Source organism: Alosa alosa, chromosome 21 (assembly GCF_017589495.1).
Source record: "Alosa alosa isolate M-15738 ecotype Scorff River chromosome 21, AALO_Geno_1.1, whole genome shotgun sequence".
NCBI lineage: Eukaryota > Metazoa > Chordata > Actinopteri > Clupeiformes > Clupeidae > Alosa > Alosa alosa.
Genome location: NC_063209.1, coordinates 9,358,287 through 9,378,146, shown reverse-complemented (window position 1 = coordinate 9,378,146; position 19,860 = coordinate 9,358,287). Strand labels below are relative to the sequence as shown.

General features: G+C 40.5%; 1 protein-coding gene across 1 annotated transcript; it reads right to left on the bottom strand.

Moving 5' to 3' along the window:
* Positions 1-2,222: 2,222 nt before the first annotated feature.
* On the bottom strand, positions 2,223-14,988 carry LOC125285989 (myosin heavy chain, fast skeletal muscle-like). Its single transcript, XM_048230621.1, has 38 exons — positions 14,773-14,988; positions 14,521-14,664; positions 14,280-14,436; positions 14,151-14,178; positions 13,898-14,015; positions 13,715-13,807; positions 13,332-13,395; positions 13,149-13,247; positions 12,965-13,068; positions 12,745-12,883; positions 11,707-11,825; positions 11,399-11,548; positions 11,134-11,304; positions 10,744-11,044; positions 9,870-9,940; positions 9,699-9,786; positions 9,492-9,609; positions 9,269-9,392; positions 9,028-9,164; positions 7,740-7,995; positions 7,383-7,625; positions 7,113-7,289; positions 6,883-7,028; positions 6,692-6,782; positions 6,222-6,611; positions 5,888-6,133; positions 5,601-5,797; positions 5,309-5,492; positions 4,715-4,880; positions 4,499-4,623; positions 4,102-4,410; positions 3,717-3,920; positions 3,484-3,609; positions 3,218-3,388; positions 3,029-3,133; positions 2,854-2,949; positions 2,411-2,542; positions 2,223-2,321 (listed from the first exon to the last, which is right to left on the bottom strand). The coding sequence occupies exons 1-38, from the start codon at positions 14,974-14,976 to the stop codon at positions 2,301-2,303; spliced, it is 5,814 nt and encodes a 1,937-aa protein (XP_048086578.1). The 5' UTR covers positions 14,977-14,988; the 3' UTR covers positions 2,223-2,300.
* Between the last annotated feature and the right edge of the window lie 4,872 nt (positions 14,989-19,860).

Sequence of the window (19,860 nt, the reverse complement as noted above, 5' to 3'; positions counted from 1 at the left end):
ATGAAGTTAACTTGTGTTGAACCGAAACCTGCCATCTCCGTGTCATCATTCCATACCATAGAGAGCCGAAGTCACGCCCTTCTACTTCCGGTCCATGGGACCTATCTTTCAAAAAAATATGAACGGGAGTTAATAGAGATAAAAATTATTTTTTGGTCCAGTTTCAATTGTGCCACGAATTTCACATATGATGTGTGTGAATTTAAAAGAATATTTTTCACGTCAAGAAAGTACTGTTGTTCGATAGACTTAAAAAGTTATGTTGGTTTTATGAGAATCCGCTCAGTGGACTACATCTCTCGTCTCGAACAATGTACGTCACCAACGTAATGAAACGATAAGATTAGATTATTGTTTGAATGCTATTGGGTTGTGGAGATTAGCACACTAGAATAGAGTACTGTTAGAATACTGTTGGGTTGTGGAGATTAGCTCACTAGAATAGAGTACTGTTACAATACTGTTGGGTTGTGGAGGTTAGCACACTATAACGTTACAGCACAGGGAAATCCTAATTTTATGGATCAAATTTATTCCAATCCAACTGAAAAGTTTTGCACAACATAAAGTGAAGGTTTTATCCAGATCAAAACCAAGAATAGATTATGTGATCTAATACAATTTCAGGATCCTTGTTTCCCTTTGAACAACCCATTTTCAAGATTTGATCCAATCCGATAGCCGAAATCCGATAACTTAAACCCGATGTTTATTTCATGTTTCTTTTGAACAATTGGGCCCAAACAATCAAAACATATGTAAACTAAAAAGCTATGCTACCTCATGTTCATTTTGGTCCGACCCCGTTAATCACCGCTCGCGGTTATACTTATTATTATAATTACTTGTGATCACATTATAAGGTGTTATGAATGTATGCATAACTCATTATAACCGTGACCTTCATAGAAAGTGTTACCACAGTGTTCATTATTGGCATACAAGTCTGTTTTAACTGTAAGGCCCGTCTTTTGCCCAAACCTTATGCATTTCTAAAGAATGCCTTTTGCAGTCAATTTACATGTGTGGATGCCTGTGTTTGATCTGTATTGTCTTAGCTGGCCATGGCCAAAGATCCCCAACACCCGCTCATGCATAAAGTGACCATTTGCTCCTTGTTCTGACCCCTCTACTGAGAGAACTCAGTCCTGGGCCTACTTGATGTCTTGGTGAAATAGGCCAACCTCATTATCATACAGTATTGCTCTGTAAATATGTGTTGTGAATAATACATTCATGTTTGGTCTTGAATTAATACTTGTAATGTGGGCAACAATCTGATTATGGTTTTGGTACTATTGAATGTATCTGTGCATAGTTGTAGATTAAGAATTAAACTGTAGCATAAAGTTATGATATCCACCTGGGCCACACCCATCCACCTCAGACAACAAAGGCTCTGATGAGTCGGGGGTGGCCCAAGTGAATGATAAAAGTGGAGGCTCTGGTCCTCCAGGGTTCTTCTGGTCTTCTGTCTTCTCTCCCATCTTGGGGTTCTGCTCTTCTGTCTTCTTTCCCATCTTGGGGCTTCTTTTCCTATCTTCTCTTCTTTTTCCACCTTGGACCTCTTCTCTGGGTCTCTCTCTTTTCCCTCTCTCTCTCTTCCTCTCTCTCTGTCTCCCTTTGTCTTTCTCTCTCTCTCTCTCTTTCTCTCTCCCCTTTTCTCTATCTCTGGGTTTGTATTGTTTTATCTGGTGTATCAGTTATCTCTAACTTGTCAAGTTTACCTCTGTGAATTGGTTAAGTTTCCTTTGTTACCATTTGCTACTTTGTTACAGTAGACTATGTGAGTTTACTTGTACATTCAACTGAAGTGATATGGGTTACATTTACCTTTAAGACTTAATGCCTATTAAATTGTTCATTTGCCTACCAATCAGATAACTTCAATTCCCGTAGTGTGCCATGCCATTCTCCTCCATAGCTGATAAACTAGTTACTTGGTAATTGATTGGTGATACAAATTATTAATCAAATGGAGTCAGATTAACGAGTATATAATATCATTGCCATTTAACTCTTCACCCTATTTGTCCACACAAGCTCTTTCAAGTGAGGCTCTATACATCTTCTATGCGTCTTCTTACATAACCAACAGACCAGGACATCTTAAAATGATTTTAAATGCAAATATTGAAGTCGAAACATGTTACAAATTGTCATTACAATTCATTCTGATTCTGAATAAAAACAATATACTCATATTTTGAAGAGACTTTTATTATATAGGAGTGACTGAATGGCCACAGTAATCAGGATATTAATCCAAATGAGTGACTGGTCAGAAGATTTCACAGGATTTACTCTGCAGCCTCCTTGCCCTGAGAAAGAGAAATTGAAGAATGAAATGAAATTGAGTATGAACATATGATGGCTTATAATATGTTAAAATATGGCAAATTAGATTTACCTTTCCAGAATCACGGCTCTTTGCTCTCATCTTGTTGACCTGGGATTCAGCAATGTCAGCACGCTCCTCAGCCTCCTCCAGCTCATGCTGAACCTTCCTGAACTTAGACAGGTGGGAGTTGGATTGCTCTTCCTAATAATGAGAATATATGTTTGAGTGCAGAGGCTTCTATTTGTGTCTATGAAGATTCATTTAGGGTCCAGGTGATAGTAGTTCTTTAAAAAAAGTTGACTTTGAAAACACTGGAGTGAAAGGACTAAGAGATACAAAATGTTTTTGGTGTTCATCCTGTTGCATTAATTACAACTGATGGTGTTTGGAGGAACCAAAAAGTTGTTTATCTTTTATTATTTTTGGGACAGTGTTTTCAAATTAGACTATCATTTTTATTAATATGAAAGGCAATACATTTGACAATATAGGCAACACAAGAAACAACTTACAGCTTCCTCAGCCTGCCTCTTGTAGGCTTTGACCTTCAGCTGCAGCTTGTCAACCAGGTCTTGCAGTCTGTTGACGTTTTTCTTGTCCTCCTCGGTCTAAAAAGAAAAACAATCTGTCAATCATTGTCCTCCACAAGATAAATGCTGTACAATAGTGGTTAAATAAAGTTTGTACCTGGTAGGTGAGCTCCTTCACTCTCCTCTCGTATTTGCGGACTCCCTTGACAGCATCAACACCACGTCGTTGTTCATTCTCAACCTCACTTTCCAACTCACGAACCTTTACATAAGCAAGATTTTCATTTCAAAAGTCTTAATTTGATTTATTACATTCTGAATATCCCACCCAAGTTTAATCACTTACCCTGGACTCCAGTTTCTGGAGTTGTTTCTTGCCACCCTTCATGGCCAGATTCTCAGCCTCATCTAGGCGGTGCTGCAAATCCTTCACAGTGACCTCCAGGTTCTTCTTCATCCTCTCCAGATGAGAACTGGTGTCCTGCTCCTTCTTCAGCTCCTCTGCCATCATGGCAGCCTGAATAATGGGAAATTGTGTTTTAAATCACACAAGCTAAATACAGTATTTAGCTCATAATATACAGTAATAGTTCAAAGCAAAACATTGCTTACATCAGTGATGGCTTTCTTGGCCTTGTCCTCAGCATTCCTAGCCTCCTGGACGATGTCATCAACCTCACCTTGGATCTGAACCAAGTCTGCCTCAAGCTTCTTCTTGGTGTTAAGCAAACTTGTGTTCTAACGTTCAGAAATAATTTAAAATAAGTTATATGGTGAAAAATATTTTGAAAGAACTGCGGTTACAATTGAAAATATTTTTTTTTGTAAGAAAAATATATCCCCACCTGAGAGTGCAGGAGGCCAACACGCTCACTGGCATCAACCAGCTCCTGTTCAGCCACTTTGCGGCCTCTCTCTGTCTGCTCCAGAGCAACTCTGAGCTCCTCAATCTCAGCCAACATCAGGGTGTTCCTGCGCTCAACCATGGCAACCTGCTCCTTCCCATCTTCTTGTCCTCTGACAGCATCATCAAGGTGCAGTTGGGCATCCTAATAAAACAAATATGGAATGACAAAAGATGTGCTATACTACCAAGAGAGAGTTCAGACAAAATCATATACAGTATCAATGTACAGTAATATTGATTTATGGACATTGTTGAACTATTAAACAAATAGTAATTATGGTAAGATAGCAAGCATCCTTGTGCTGTTTTATTGCATAACTGACCTTGAGTTGACCTTGCACATTTCTCAGTTGTTTCTGGGACTCAGCAGCCTGGCGGTTAGCATGGCTCAACTGAATCTCCATTTCATTGAGGTCTCCCTCCATCTTCTTCTTGATTCTCAGGGCATCATTTCTGCTCCTGACCTCAGAGTCCAGAGTGCTCTGCATGGAGTCGGCTATCCTCTGGGCATTCCTCTTGATCTGCTCCATCTCCTCATCCTTCTCTGCAAGCTTCCTGTCAACCTCACCCTTAATCTGGTTGAGTTCAAGTTGGACACGAAGAATCTTGGACTCCTCATGCTCAAGAGTTCCCTAAACAAAAAAATCAAGAATTTTTAAATATAAACAGCATCTTAATAAATGTTTCTCACTGTGTAGGAAAGCCCTCCTGATTTTTTACCTCAGCCTCTTCCAGGGCTGTCTGGATCTCAGTCTTTTCAGTCTCTACAGTCTTCTTGGACTTCTCAAGCTCATGGATGCTCTTTCCAGTTTCACCAAGCTGCTCAGTCAGATCCGAAATCTCTTCTGCAAATATGCAGTTATATTACAGCAAACATAGTCTGAAAGTTTAAAAATATTTTTGAGTGGGATATGTATTGGGTTGTTTTTGACTCACGTTGCAAATTCTTGCTCTCCCTCTTCAGGGTCTCAAGATGGTCAAGCGACTCCTCATAGGAGTTCTTCATCTTGAACAGCTCAGTGCTGAGAGAACGAGCCTCTTTCTGGGCACCCTCCAACTCGGCCTGACCCTCCTCGTATTTCTGCTTCCATTCTGCCAGGACCTTTTAGAAAGAGTTGTTGTTGTGAGGCTATACTTATTCACTTACATTCAGGGATGTAGTGGTACAATAAGAGGTGGGTAAACTATGAATTCTGTGATCACGGTGAGGTGGACTGCGCCATGCGGTGTCAGATTTTAAAAAAAGGTATTCAGAACATGTCTGATGATGGCGAAGGTTATTGTACAATGTTTATAACAATGCCAGTGGTATTAAATGGTTCCTAGAGTGTTGATGAGCGTACATATTGGGCATGTGGATAAAAAAGTGTGATTTTTGAATGTTAGAAGTTGCAATTGGTGAATAAACCCTTTGAGAGGTGGATAAAGTCTATTTCTGACATTTCAGAGGTGGATAAACTGTACTTCCGTTTAGCCTCCACTACATCCCTGCCTACATTCTACATCTGAATGATGTGTTGGAGGTATTACCTTGTCAAAGTTTCTTTGCTTCTTGTCAAGGTTGGCAGCTAGACCATTGGCTCTCTCCACATCAATCATGAGGTCCTCAACCTCACCCTGGAGTCTCTGCTTGGTCTTATCTAGAGAGGCACATTTTGAGTTGACAGCCTCAATTTGCTCCTCAGCCTCCTGGAGACGCTGGGCAAGCTTTTTTCTAAAGGAAAAAGCATCAGATTTAAGACAGATAACATGATGATTTTTTTAAAACGTTTTGGTGAACAAAATCCATATCCAAAACTGTTTTTGCATCTGTAGCACATACTTGGACTCCTCAAGCTCCTCAGTGCGCTGGATGGCATCAGTTTCGTACTTGGTCCTCCACTGAGCAACTTCGCTGTTGGCCTTGGACATGCCACGTTGAAGCTCAGCCTTTGCTTCCTGCTCCTCCTCAAACTGCTCCCTTAGAAGGTCACAGTCGTGGCGAGCCGACTGAACAGCATGAGCCAGGGCATTCTTGGCCTGTTAACAAGTAAGGGTGTTTATGAAAGCTTTTCTCCAAATGTGACTGATGTAATCCAATTTCTTCATTTCATGCTTAGGTATCAGTACCTTGACTTCCTCTTCATTCAGTCTCTTCAGCTCCTCAACTTGCTGAGTGAATGCCTGCTTGCTTCTGGTCAGCTGAGACACAAGAGCATCTTTCTCCTCAACCTGGCGGCCAAGCTCACCATTTTCAGTCTGAAGTCTTGCTCTCTGACCACTGAGGTCATTGACCTGACGGGCACCCTCATCACTCTTAGCCTTGGTTTCACTGAGTTGGTCCTCAAGGGTGCGGCACATCTTCTCCAGATTTCCCTGTTTATGAAAATACCCATTAGTAGCAAAAAGTTTATTGTAAGTTGGCTTGTTTAAAAGATAACATGAGGGTAAACATCTCATCAACCTTAGCTTTAGCAACAGCCTCCATGTTGCTGGCGAGATCATCAATTTCCATCTTGTATTCACTCTTCTCCTTCTCAAGCTTCTGCTTGACACGTTGGAGGTTGTCAATCTGCTCTCCCAGCTCAGCCACACTGTCTGCCTGCTTCTTGCGGAGAGCTGCAGCAGTGGCTTCATGCTGCAGGGTGGACTCCTCAAGGTCACGACGCAGCTTCTGGAACTCAGCCTCACGCTTCTTGTTCATCTCAATTTGAGCAGCAGTGGCACCACCAGCCTCCTCAAGCCTTTCACTGATCTCCTCAAGTTCCCTGGAGAGATCAGCTCTCTGCTTCTCAACCTTGGCTCTAGCTGCACGTTCAGACTCAATCTCTTCCTCCAGTTCCTCAATGCGGGCCTATGGAAAAAAAACATTATGTTAGTAAGACAGAAACTTGCAGAACGCTCAGAGTTTGAGTTGGTGGAGAATAATTAAACCTGAAGCTCCTTGATCTTTTTCTGCAGCTGAGCACCAAGTGACTGTTCATCTTCGATCTTACTAAGAAGTTGACTTGTTTCAAAGTCCTTCCTGATTAAAATAAGATTGAAGAAAAGGAAGAATCATTTCTAAAGTTGGCTGCATACATGGGAATAGAACAGTGATATTTTATAATAAATAATGCCTTTACTTCTTTATCTTCTCCTCTGATTGCTGCTTGTCATTCTCCAGATCCATGATGGTCTCCTGGGCCAGCTTCAGGTCACCCTCAAGCTTTCGCTTGGTTCTCTCAAGGTCCATACGGAGCTTCTTTTCTTGCTCCAGGGAACCCTCAAGCTGTCAATTTAAAGTGTGAGGTGAGTATGTGGTAAATGGTCAAAATTCAGTGTCATGTTGTCAAATGTTGATTTTTGTACTTACATCATCCACTTGCTGTTCAAGCTTAGTCTTGGATTTGGTCAGAGTGTTTACTTTGTCTTCCTCTGCTTGAAGATCATCAAGAGTCTGCTGGTGGGCCTCTTGGAGGGCTTTCTTCTCCTTTGTCAGCTTAGCAATGGACTCATCCTGAGAGGCCATCTCTTCAGTTAGGTTCTTGACCTGCACATAGAAAGTTTTACATCAGTGAAAAGTGTAAATAAGATACTTCATTTTCCGACAGACTACATTGATTGGCCCTTTATAAATCCCAACCTTGTTCTCGGTGGCATGTTTTTCCTTCTCCACTTTGGCTAGCGTCAGCTCCAGATCATCAATATCCTTCTTGAGCTCAGAGCACTCATCCTCCAGTTTCCTCTTCTTGGCAGTCAGCTCAGCATTGATTTCCTCTTCATCCTCCAGTCTCTCGGTTGTCTCTTTGAGCTTGGCCTCGAGCTGGATCTTACTTTTGATAAGACCCTCACACCTCTCCTCAGCATCATTGAGCCCCTCATTTCCCTATTGAAAATTAAAGATGGGAGCATGACAATATATAATTTGTATTGGAAACACAATGCTGAGACTGGGTAGTGGTATGATTGTGAATATTGAAATGGTACAATATACACTTACAGATGACACTTGCAACGCCAGGTCATTCCTCTCTTGCACCAGAGACACCATCTTCTCCTCAAGCTCCTTCTTCCTGGCTGTTGCCTTTGCACACTCCTCTTTGAGTTTTCCAAAGTTCTCCTTCATGTCGGCCAGCTCCTTCTCAGTTTCAGCACTTTTCAGCAAAGGCTTGATCTTGTAGTAAACCTTCATCCATGGCCAGGTCTTGACATTCATGAATGAGCGTATATTGTACTGGATGGTGTAGACAGCCTCCCTACACAAGAAGGGTGGTGAAATGTATCCTTAAATATAGGTTGTAGAATGACTGTATAATTACATGAATTGTGTAGAAAGAAGGGATGCATCCATATCAAAATCGTATATGATCATTTACTACCAGATCACCGATCTCCTTCGTAGTTCTACCTTTTTTGGCTATGTTTCAGTCTGACTCCGTTTGTCTATGAACTAAGACACCAATAGCCTACATTAGACAGAAAGTAGCCTAATGGTGCATTCATAAATGAGTTTAGTCATTCGGTTGATACATAAAACATCTCCATGAATTCAAACTCTCGTTTGGAGACTGCATAGTTGCATAAGGTGTGTGTGTGTGTGTGTGTGTGTAGCCTGTACATGTCTTGTACTGTTAAATTTAACTATTGTATTGTTGTTATTTGTAGGTGGCTTTGGACAAAAGTGTCTGTTAAATACCATAACCATACCATAATGAAAATGGACAGATCCCGTCATCAGCTCAACTCTTATAACAGGTCTAATCAAATATAGACCGGAGGAGGCGCAGATGAAAAAATAGCATGAGAAACACTTGACACTTGAAACTCTTGTATTCATGCTTTACATTGTCTCGCCAACACCGGCATCTACCATTTTTGCTGTAGGCCTAGATCTGTACAGGCAACCGACGAGCAAAGCGCAAAGGATATTAGGCACGAATAGGATGATGGTCTCTGTATTTTTAATTTTCCCTTCACTCTGCTCCATGGCAGCTGAAACTAAACAGTTTTTTTGCCCAGAAGACCTATTGCTTGATACCAAACCTATGGTTTGATACCATCACATGTCCATGATGATATCGAGACACTTTTGTTATTGTGATTGTGATATTGTGAAATTGACAATATCGTTACATCCCTAGTAGAAAGTGTAGTAGGATCTTCTCAGACATATTTTGAGAAATACATTTCATGTAGGGATAACGAGGTACACTTTACAATTAATAGGCCTACTACCCATACTATAGCAGTCTTTTAGACTTCTGGGTTCCTTTGATATACAAATTTACCTCCTTTCCATCATCTTTGAAAACTCCCTCCTCATCAGGTATGCACGGCAGAGAGCCTGAGTCATTGTGACCAGGGAAGCCAGTTTCTCATCTCGCATCTCCTCAAGGTCACCCAGCAGACCAGCTTTGAAGAACACCTGAGGGATGAATGAAAATATAAGCATCTATCTGACACAGAAAAAGCTGTGCTCTAGTTTGTACTCATGAGATACAGATAATAGATTGCATGAAACCTATCTACCTTTGTGTGTCCAAACATGTATTGCGTGTGATCAACATCAATGGATCCCAAGAGCTTCTCAGCAGCCTTCTTGTTATCAATGAACTGGCCGTCAGGAATGACACTGGCATTTAGCACTTTGTATCTGGACAGAATAAATAAATGTCCATATAGAGCATTACTTTTCTCCTCTATAAATGCAGTATTGAATAAGTGTAATACTTCATTGGCTTTCTCAGTTCACCTCTGCTTGAAGTCACCATAGAGGATTCTGCTTGGGAAACCCTTTCTGCAGATTCTGATACCCTCCAGCACACCATTGCACCTGAGCTGGTGGATGACCAGGAAGTTCTGCATATAACCTGTCAAATACATGTCATAAGATCTTCTATTCTCAATGTAATTACATAAATAATTCACACATCTTTATTGACTACCATACGTCCTTCACCTGGTTTCTTAATTTCATTTGGAATCAGACAACGCACAAAGTGGGGATGGGTGCTCCTCAAGTTGGTCATCAGTTTGCCCAAGTTCTCCTGTTAAGATAAGAATGCTAAAACATCCCCTCACCTTTCTTTAGGATGATTTGATGTGTTTGTTATTTGTTTAATATACATACCCTGAACTGTGATGACACTGTTTGCATGGAGCCACCCTTCTTCTTACCACCCTTCTTAGCGCCACCAGTCTCTGTTGACATACAAACAAGTGAAAAATTTGACAGTTGAGTTACAAACACAGAATGTTCATAGACTGGAAATAAAGCTCAACAGTCCCGCCCACCGCTGATTCTGAAAGTAAGAATTCAATGCAACTTCTTCATTGACAACTGGAGTATAAGCCATAAAATCATAACTGTCCATGGTAGACTTAAAACCAGCAGTGACATGTCTAAGCGATTGTACATGCTCATATAGACATTAACATTTCATGGGGCATCAACCTTGTTTTGAGAAAAAAAAATATTTGCCATTTAACAGAAAAGTACTACACTACCCAAAATCCTAACATGTAAAAGCCTGTAAAAGCAGAGCCTTTGATTGGTAGAGATCACTGTTGCCATGGAAATGTTTATGCCACATGTCAGCTTGTTACTTGCTGGAATCAAGATGGATACTAAGACTGTCAGAACCGATGTGTGGCTGTCCGATGAAAACTGTTAAAAAGAAGCATGTTAAACTATCGTTAGGCTGCAAATGTTCGAATGTGTCAGTTCGAAAAGACTTATGGGATGATAGTTCCTTCCCTCTGAAATGTAAATATTTACAGAGTCTTGTACCTTTGCCTTTTTTTTGTTTTTTGATAGTTTTTTGCCCAACATGAGCCACATTATAGCTTTATAATTTATTATAAAGTCAAGGTTTAAAACTTTTTATATATGGATTATTCCAGATGTCAATTGGAGAATGGGAAACCAAACTCTCTCGGAGGAGTGGTGGGACTGTTGAGCTCTATTCCTGTGTTAGCTTTTACTTTATATAACTTTTTGTTACCCTCAACAACAGGTGGGTACAGGACAGGCAGGAGTTTAACTCCCGACTTCTGGTACAGCTGTATAACAGAATCGTTCAGTGGATCCTTGTTCTTGTCCAGCCACCCAGTAACATTGTAGTCCACAGTGCCGGCATAGTGCACCAGGGAGAAGTGGGCCTCAGCCTTGCCTTTGGCAGGCTTGGGCTTCTCAAAGGCCTTATTTTTGCCAAGATGCTGGTCATACAGCTTGTTCTTGAAAGTGGTGTCAGAGGCCTTGGGGAACATGCACTCCTCTTCAAGGATGGCAAAGACTCCCATAGGCTGTTGGAAAAATGAGCTTAGTTTTAAAAGTGGCTATTATAAAACAATACAAATCTAGCACTTGGCTCATTTGACTGATTAAAACTGACCTTCTCAATGAGCTCAATGCAAGCGGCTAAGTCCATGCCGAAGTCAATGAAATCCCATACAATGCCATCTTTCTTGTACTCCTCTTGCTCCAGAACGAACATGGTGTGGTTGAAGAACTGTTGCAGTTTCTCATTGGTGAAGTTGATGCATAGCTGTTCCATGCTGTTGTACTGTGATTGAAAAACAGTTTGTAATATTAATGTCCCCTACTGAGATTATACTACATTGTGGTGTGAGTGAAAAATGGTGTTAACTTATGCTTACATCAAAAATCTCAAAGCCAGCAATATCCAGCACACCGATATAGAACTGCCTTGGCTGTTTAGTGTCCAACATCTGGTTTATACGAATGACCATCCACAAGAACATCCTCTCATAGATGGACTTGGACAAGGCCGAAACTGAGTTGTTGACCTGAAACAGAATATAGCAGTGGTCATCCTATGCTCAGAGACCAAAAAGTAAAATGCTTATAAGGACAAAAGCAGGTCATTTTACTACTAGTAATTCTGTCCAAATACTGCAATGTGGATTGTGATCTTAAGTAAACTTTTTAGTGACTAAAATAATACCTGTGGCACAGTCTGACCCTTGGTGACATACTCATTTCCGACTTTCACTCTTGGGTAGCATAAAGCCTTCAGCATGTCAGCGGAGTTCAGGCCCAAGAGGTAACAGATTTTGTCAGCAGCTAAAAAATGTGCAACAGTGAAGCATTTTGGTGAAATGTATAGCGACCAATTTCATACTCCACACTCCAAAGAAATTTGGGACAACATATGAAACAAGTTTGTCCACCTCAGTCTCCTCTCCCTAGATATTTGCACCCCTGTGATTTATTCTGGCATATTGATCACACAATGTAATAATAATAATAAAAAAAACAAGCAACATGTTTTTTTGTTGTTAAACACTATTTGAATAACAGCAATGGTGTGAATAAGCTCATGCTGTTTGTATTGTATATACTGTGTATATACACCCTGGTGCATGAACTAGCTAATTATTGCAATCAAAACTTCCGTTTGAGAACCGATTTCTTGTTCAAATTGCGCGCCTTCTCTCCTGAGACGTTGATACACATGCACACTCACTCTGCCAAAATGCATCACACGGGAACCGAACCCTGGTCTCCCACATGTTAGCCCACGTCTGTGACCACTGCACTATCCTCTTCAACATGTAAATGGTGATTGCGGGTAAACTTATAGTTTATAGGCCTGAACGTCATATTCACAAGATTTCTGTTAACTAACAAACTGACGGTTGTATGTGTTCACTGAACCAAGAGTATGAAAATAAAACACAACTTTTCAATTTTAAACTTAATCTGAACAGATATTGGTGCCGAAACCTTTCAGAATTCTTCACTTTCTGCTGACGAAAAAACGAATGTCCGCCATGTTTTTTGTGCATGTGATCAAAGTCTTTTTGTTGTTATGTCACAGGTGTGAATAGCTCAGCTGTGTGGCCAAGGCTATTCGTACCAGGGTGTACAGTAAATAGACACTCCGTAACTTTAATTTAACATAAAAAAAATATCTCAATAACTAAGAGTACCTTGTAGTTATTACTAGAACTGACTGATTTAGTAGAGTGTTGTAACCTACTCTCAGTGCCATCAGGCTCAGCCTGCTCTTCGCGCTGCTTCTGCTTGAATTTCATGTTGCCATGATGAAGCACAGCACCAGTCAGCTTGTAAATGGTGACTTTCTCCTCTCCATTGAAACCCAGGATGTCAATGGCATCCTAGAATGATAAATTATTTGATTATTTTAAAACTATCTTCAAGAAACTGAAGAGGGGAAAACCCATTATTTGAAGACTTACATCTGTGGCATCCAACTCCTCTTTGTCATTAATGCTCGCCACAGTGATCTGACCCTGACTGCACATTGGGAAGTCATAGGGGTTGGATGTGATGAGGGACATTTCTGTCGGGATTAAAAAAAATATTTACAAATTCAGAATTACATTTATTGATTGAACGTTTGGTGAAAACCAAAAACCGTACCTATAATTTCAGGCTTGTGGTTGGTCATCATCTGGAAGAAGATGTGGTAGCCTCTCTCATCAGGAAGCTGGAATGTCACTCTAGACTTCTCCAGCAGGTCTTTTTACGCAGGGAAGGATGTATTGTCAATACATCCATTTAAGGCAATAAAAGAACATTTCTACTTGGAACAATTATACTTACAAGTCTCAATATCAGCACTAGCCAGTTTTCCAGATGTGGCAAAGTGAATTCTGATGAATTTTCCCTGTTTGAGATTACATTTTGACATAACATGTATTCATTTAGCTCATGCTTTTAACCAAAGCAGGTTACACATGAGGAAAATACTCAAGTATTCAATAAATATTCAGTAATAGACCTAAGAGTAACAATAAATACTGCCTTTACTAAAAAAAAAAAGCAAAAGATGATAGTGTAGAGGTTTAGGTAGACATTGGGGATGTTTTGAAAAAGAGATATTAATAGATATAAAACAAAGTGCATGATAAGTTTGAACAAAAACCCTAAAAAGTTGATTCTATCTAAAAACAAAACAAAGAGATTAGATGATAAACTAAACTTACAAAACGTGAAGAGTTGTCATTCCTCACTGTCTTGGCATTACCATAAGACTCCAGCAATGGGTTGGCGGCAATAATCTGGTCTTCAAGAGAGCCCTGCAAGTCAATACATATATCGTCATTGAAGTTAATGTCTGTGTTGCTATATGTGAATATTAGCCTATTAATATGCAAGTGGTCCTGTACCTTAATTTTTCCACTGCTGCCGGATGATGCATCTTTCTTCCCACCAGCCACTGCAATTGTTGCAAAGTACTGGATGACACGCTTGGTGTTTACAGTCTTGCCAGCACCAGATTCTCCGCTGTATTAAACAGAAGATATTGCAATTTTTTATATCATAATTACAAAGTGTACCAGTACACAGTACATAGAAGATGATGTGAAGGTTTAGCCTTTTAATAATGTAAAAAGTTTTAAGGGATGCATGGACACTTACGTGATCAGGACAGACTGATTCTCTCTGTCTGTGGGGAAAAATAGAGATTGACATGAATGGTTCATTTTACATATATGAATCAAATATATAATGTATTATTCAGTGATGGATTTAAAACTGAAAGCATACCTTGGAGCATGAACTGAAATGCGTTGTCAGAGACAGAGAAGATGTGGGGCGGGGCCTCCACACGCTTCTTGCCTCTGTAGGCATCCACCACTTCTTGGTCGTATACTGGGAGCCACTTGTAGGGGTTCACAGTGACACAGAAAAGTCCAGAGTAGGTCTAGAATGAAGAAATGAATAAGATAGTTTTTAGCTTTTTAAATTCATTTTATTTTCTTAATTTATTTAAAAGTGTAAGGCTTACGTAGATCATCCATGCTGCATAACGCTCTTTGAGGTTATACAGGACAGACGCTTCATTGAGGTGGGTCATCATGGCCATGTCCTCAATTTTGTCATATTTGGGAGGATTCAAGGGGAAGACTTCGTCATCCTTCACTGTCTTTTCCTAAAACCAATGTAGAAAACAGCTTTATCAAAGAGATGTATTCAAGAAACTTTCTGTGAAAATGACATTTTTACATCAGAGCAATTTCAACAGCCTTGCTTAAAGTACCTCCTTGGTTTCAACCGTTTCAACAACGACTTTGCCGCCTTCCTTCTTTTTAATTGTACCCTTGACGTACAACTCCTCTTTATCAACCACAAAGCAAGCAGTCTTTGCATCAAAGGGCCTGGTTTGGGCCTCAAGTCTCTCCCTCTCGGGTTTACGAAGGTAGATGGCAGCTTTGCCATACGTGGCCATATCACCGTCCCCCATGGTTGCTGGTTACTGCATTAATCATAAACATGAAGAGCAGACAGTTTCAACATAAAATGCTTTGCACAATCAGACATGTACAGATACGGTACTGTAAATAAAGTGGTCATTAGGGGACATGTAGGGATCTTATCAAAAGGGGACACAAACTGCGCAATGCATTAAAAAGTAAAATACAACACAGTATTTTGATAATAATAATGGAACCAATTTATGTACTGCATCATTGATGAAGTACGATGGGAATGTAATCTCATCCCCATCGTACACATTGAATATACAAACATATTCAGATATCAATGAATTAGGCGGGGATCACATTAACCAGCGGCAAGCGGCAGGTTTCCTTTTGTTCTCTATGTTTCGGCAGCGGAACGGTGGCAAAGCTGGCGTAACGATAGCGCTGAACTAGCTGAGCGTTGAACTTGGTTCAACTTTCAAAGCGCAACGCGAGCGTATTCAATTGACAAACCGTTTGTGTTGCATAGGAACAAGTTAAAACAGGGGGCAGCCGTGGCCCACTGGTTAGCACTCTGGACTTGTAACCGGAGGGTTGCTGGTTCGAGCCCCGACCAGTGGGCTGCGGCTGAAGTGCCCTTGAGCAAGGCACCTAACCCCTCACTGCTCCCTCGAGTGCCACCATTTTAGCAGGCAGCTCACTGCGCCGGGATTAGTGTGTCCTTCACCTCACTGTGTGTACACTGTGTGCTGTTTGTGTTTCACTAATTCACCGATTGGGTTAAATGCAGAGACCAAATTTCCCTCACGGGATCAAAAAAGTATATATACTTATACTTATACTTAAAACTTATTATGGTCTGAGCGTTGCGTTACGTTTGCCGCTGCCGCTGCCGCTTGCCACTGGCTGATGTGATCCCCGCCTTATGGTGGAGGGTGGGGATGTTTAAGCTTCCATTTAAGACCTGTGAAGTCCTTAGAATTATAACCAGTGACATTGGGTAATTAATGGTGTAGGCATATTGGACACAATCTGCATAGCTTGAATATTTCTATACAAATAAGACCTGTGTTGTAGCAATAATCAGTAAATGCCCTCAAAAGATTTACTTTACTAGAATGCAAGTATCTTGTTTTAATCATTTAGCTGTTCAGATAAATCAGATGTACTGTAAATCAGATGTGCCTTACCTTTTCCTCCCAAAAGAAGATGAAATTTCCACAGTTGTTATGAGTATCTAAAAATGATAAAAACATAGAAAGACAAGTATTTTAGTGTATCAATACATTTAATGTAGTAATCTTAAGTTTATTAATTACATGCTTTAGAGATGCAGTTTGTCATAACACATTCTCTAATAGGAGCCACCTCCTATCTGCCTGTCTGTGAAAGCAAGAAAAGACTTACTGTGCACTGGACCCCCACCTTTTGCAGCCCTCCCTGCAGGTCCTTATATTGGCCGTATTCTGTCAACTAAGCAGAGCTCTAATAAGGCAAGGTGTGTTTGAATCTATTTAAACATCACCTCAACCTCACTGAGACATACTGTCCAACAGCAGACTAGATGGTTTACCTCAAATTAAGGGGCCATAATTAAAATATGTTGTTTTTTATTAATCACTTTGTGGAATTGTTTTTTGTGTATTTCAACTGATTAATTTATGGGATACATTACGATTTGACATCTGAAGATACATTAGGATTTGATATCTGGAGATGCTCATTATGGTCAAACCTGTGACTATTTTTAACTGAGCAGAAAACAAAACTGCAAAAAGAAGTTAAATGAATTGGCACATTGAGTAATGTTGTCTATGAATATGTTTTCACTATGAACATAGTATCAAATGCAATTGTTATCATATATCATAATTAAAGTGTATTGTCTGCCCCATGAGTCTGTTTGTCTATGTCAGGGGTTCCCAACCTTTTTTGGCAGGTTTCCCTATTCCCTGTAACAAAACGTTGGTGACCCCAATCATGTTTGGCTAACTTTGTGAGTCTGGTTGTTTTGCTACTTTTTTAGAAACGTAGATCAAACATGATTATGTCAATCAAACATCTCATTCAGGCTGTTTGTTTTAACATAGTCATTTTGTAATGAAGGATCAGATTAGTTACTTAACTTGGATATCATGGGGTTTTAATATATTTTTTAATTTAACCCTTGTAAGGTGCTAATGTTTTTGTTACTCAGCCCTTGTTCAAGGGTCTGGTGGACCCACCACATTGTAATGTTTTTAATCAATACAGCCATAACAATTTATCTAAAAATACTTATCAGGTGTTTACTTTAGCTCAATTACCAATGACATACATGTAGACATCATTCATGGTTAATATCTGCCATTTACCCCTGTGAGACATCATATCCCATCAGCGTGTTTCCCAATGTAATTAATATGTCCTATTAATGTTCTGTATTCTATTTATGCCCACCATGCATACATAGCATGTGTCACTAGTTTTGTTTTGGCAGTGAGTGAAGCAGCAGCATTTTAGGGCAACATTCCAAAAGTGAAGAGCACAGCAGTTTTACTACTGGTGTTCAGTGACAGATTTCTTGTACGCTCTCTGCCTGGACACACTGCACTACCAAATGTGCAAAATGGACATCACTGTGAAGAAATTGAAGCTTAATGTAGGTATCACAAGTGAAGCAATAATTTCCTCTGTATTCTTCTTTAACCTTCTGACACTATTTATTTATTATATTATGTGGTAGAAACATGGACTCATACAAAGAAGCATGTTCATCTTTTACATTTTTTTTTTATGAAAAATGGTGTGTCCAAAATTATTCATACTTTTTTTTAAATAATCAAGGGAATCATCTTTATTTGCCATCACAGCTTTCAAAATGGTTCTCATAATACCTACCAAGCCTCTCCATTTCTCCAGGATGATTGTACACCACACCTTCTTAGCAGCAATCCGAGTTCTGAGGAAGGAACGATTCTTGACTACGGGCCTTGTGCTCACTTTTTTATGAATTCAGGACTTGACTCTAAAATATTGATATTATTTATTGTTCACCATTTGTTTCCTACTTTGGCTAGATAGATAGATGGCTGATCTTTAATGCAATATCTACCCAAGTATACAGATGCCCAGCAACCAATGGCACATTCTGTTTACTAATCTGATATAATTTTAAAAGGCTAACTGTGAAAATATTGGAGAAGCCTTTTAGAATGCCTTTATTGTCATTGTACATAGTGACAACGAAATTCAATTGCACTTCCCCTAGTGGTGACACATAACAAGACACATGAAACATGGAACATGAACTACACCTAAGACAAAAGACAGTAAGACAATACATGCACAGTAATAAATAAATAAGTAGCTAAAATAGATAGTCCAAAGGGTGCAGTGCCGTCAATTGTTCAGGTGTTTAATGGCACTTGGGTAAAAACTCTTGTTGATGGAGCACCAGGTGGCGAGTTTTTGTATTTCATCCCTGTAGGCGGACTCATCATTGTTGTGAATGAGTCCAATACCGTAGTGTCATCTGCAAACTTGATGTTACTGTCATGAACTGGGGTGCAGTCGTGAGTGTATAGGGTGTAGAGAAGGGGACTTAACACACAGCCCTGGGGTGCTCCAGTACTGAGTATGAGAACGGAGGAAAGTTGTGAGCCCAGGCAAACTGACTGGCGATCTGTTAAAAAGTTCTAAATCCAACTGCAGATGCCAGTATTGATGCCAAGGCCATGTAGCTTGGACACCAGTCTTGCAGGGATAATGCAGTTGAATGCAGAACTGAAGTCAACAAACAACAGCCTTGCGTAGGTGCCAGAATGTTCAAGGTGAGTTAGCACACTGTGCAGGTCTGTGTTTATAGCATCCGCGTTTGACCTGTTTGCCTTGTAGGCAAACTGGTGCTGATCCAGTATGGGGGGGAGGGAATCAGCAGTAGTCTTTCAAAGCATTTCATGATGGTAGAGGTAACGCCACTGGTCAGTAGCCATTGAAGCTAGTCGCCCCTGGCTTTTTCGGGATCGGCACAATGGTGGCAGATTTGAGGCACTTGGGGATGGAGCAGGTAGACAGAGAGAGGTTGAAGATGTGGGTGAAAACCTCAGCCAGCTGGTCGGCACAGTCCTTCAGCACTCTCCCTGGGATCCCGTCAGGGCCGGCAGCCTTCCTGGGGTTCACGCTGCGGAAAGCTCTCCTGACCTCCTCTGTGTTTACAGAAAAAGCTTGAGCATCTGTAGGCATGAGTGTTGATATTGTTGCTGGTGTTGGCTCAGTCCTGGTTTCATTCACCTCAAAGCGTGCAAAGAAGAGATTGAGCTCCTCGGCCAGATTGCAGCTGCACTTGGGCTTCGGTCTTTTGAGCCCTTGAAGGTCGTGAGATGTTGGATTTCCTGCCAGACACGTCTGGGATCCCCCGCATTGAAGTGCCCCTCTATCCTTCTCCTATAGGCCGCCTTAGCCTCCTTTATTCCTGTCTTCAGGTTGGATCTGGTGGTGCTATAAAGTTGGATCTTGCAATTACGTAAGCACATCATGCAATAGATAGATATATACTTTATTGATCCCCAAGGGGAAATTTAAGGTCCCAGTAGCAGACATCACACACAATACATATGTCACGGGGTGAGCAGACAGGAAAAGTGTCTTTTCCCCCTTTTTAAACATTAAATATTCTATTATTTATTTTTTTTTACTTTTTATTTGTTTTGTTGTCTGTCTTGTAGCTATGTCTAGGTGTCACGGGTACCCTGGCGACTATGCCGCTCGTCCTGCATTTTTTGTATTTGTTATTTTTTTAAATGTATTTGTCATGTCTTGATGTCATGGGCACGCTGGCGACTACGCCGCTCCATCCAGCAACTTTTGTCTTGTTGTTATGTGTCTTGTTTGTGGAGCGCTTTGGGTTGCACTCTGTGCATGTTAAATGCGCTTTAAAAATAAAA

Excerpts from the sequence above, each read along its gene's own strand:
- LOC125285989 (XM_048230621.1), bottom strand. The coding sequence starts at position 14,976 with ATGGGGGACGGTGATATGGCCACGTATGGCAAAGCTGCCATCTACCTT. Across the intron at positions 14,437-14,520 it reads ATGCAGCATGGATGATCTAC|ACCTACTCTGGACTTTTCTG; the intron begins GTAAGCCTTACA and ends TCTTCATTCTAG. Across the intron at positions 9,787-9,869 it reads CAGTGTCATCACAGTTCAGG|GAGAACTTGGGCAAACTGAT; the intron begins GTATGTATATTA and ends TTATCTTAACAG.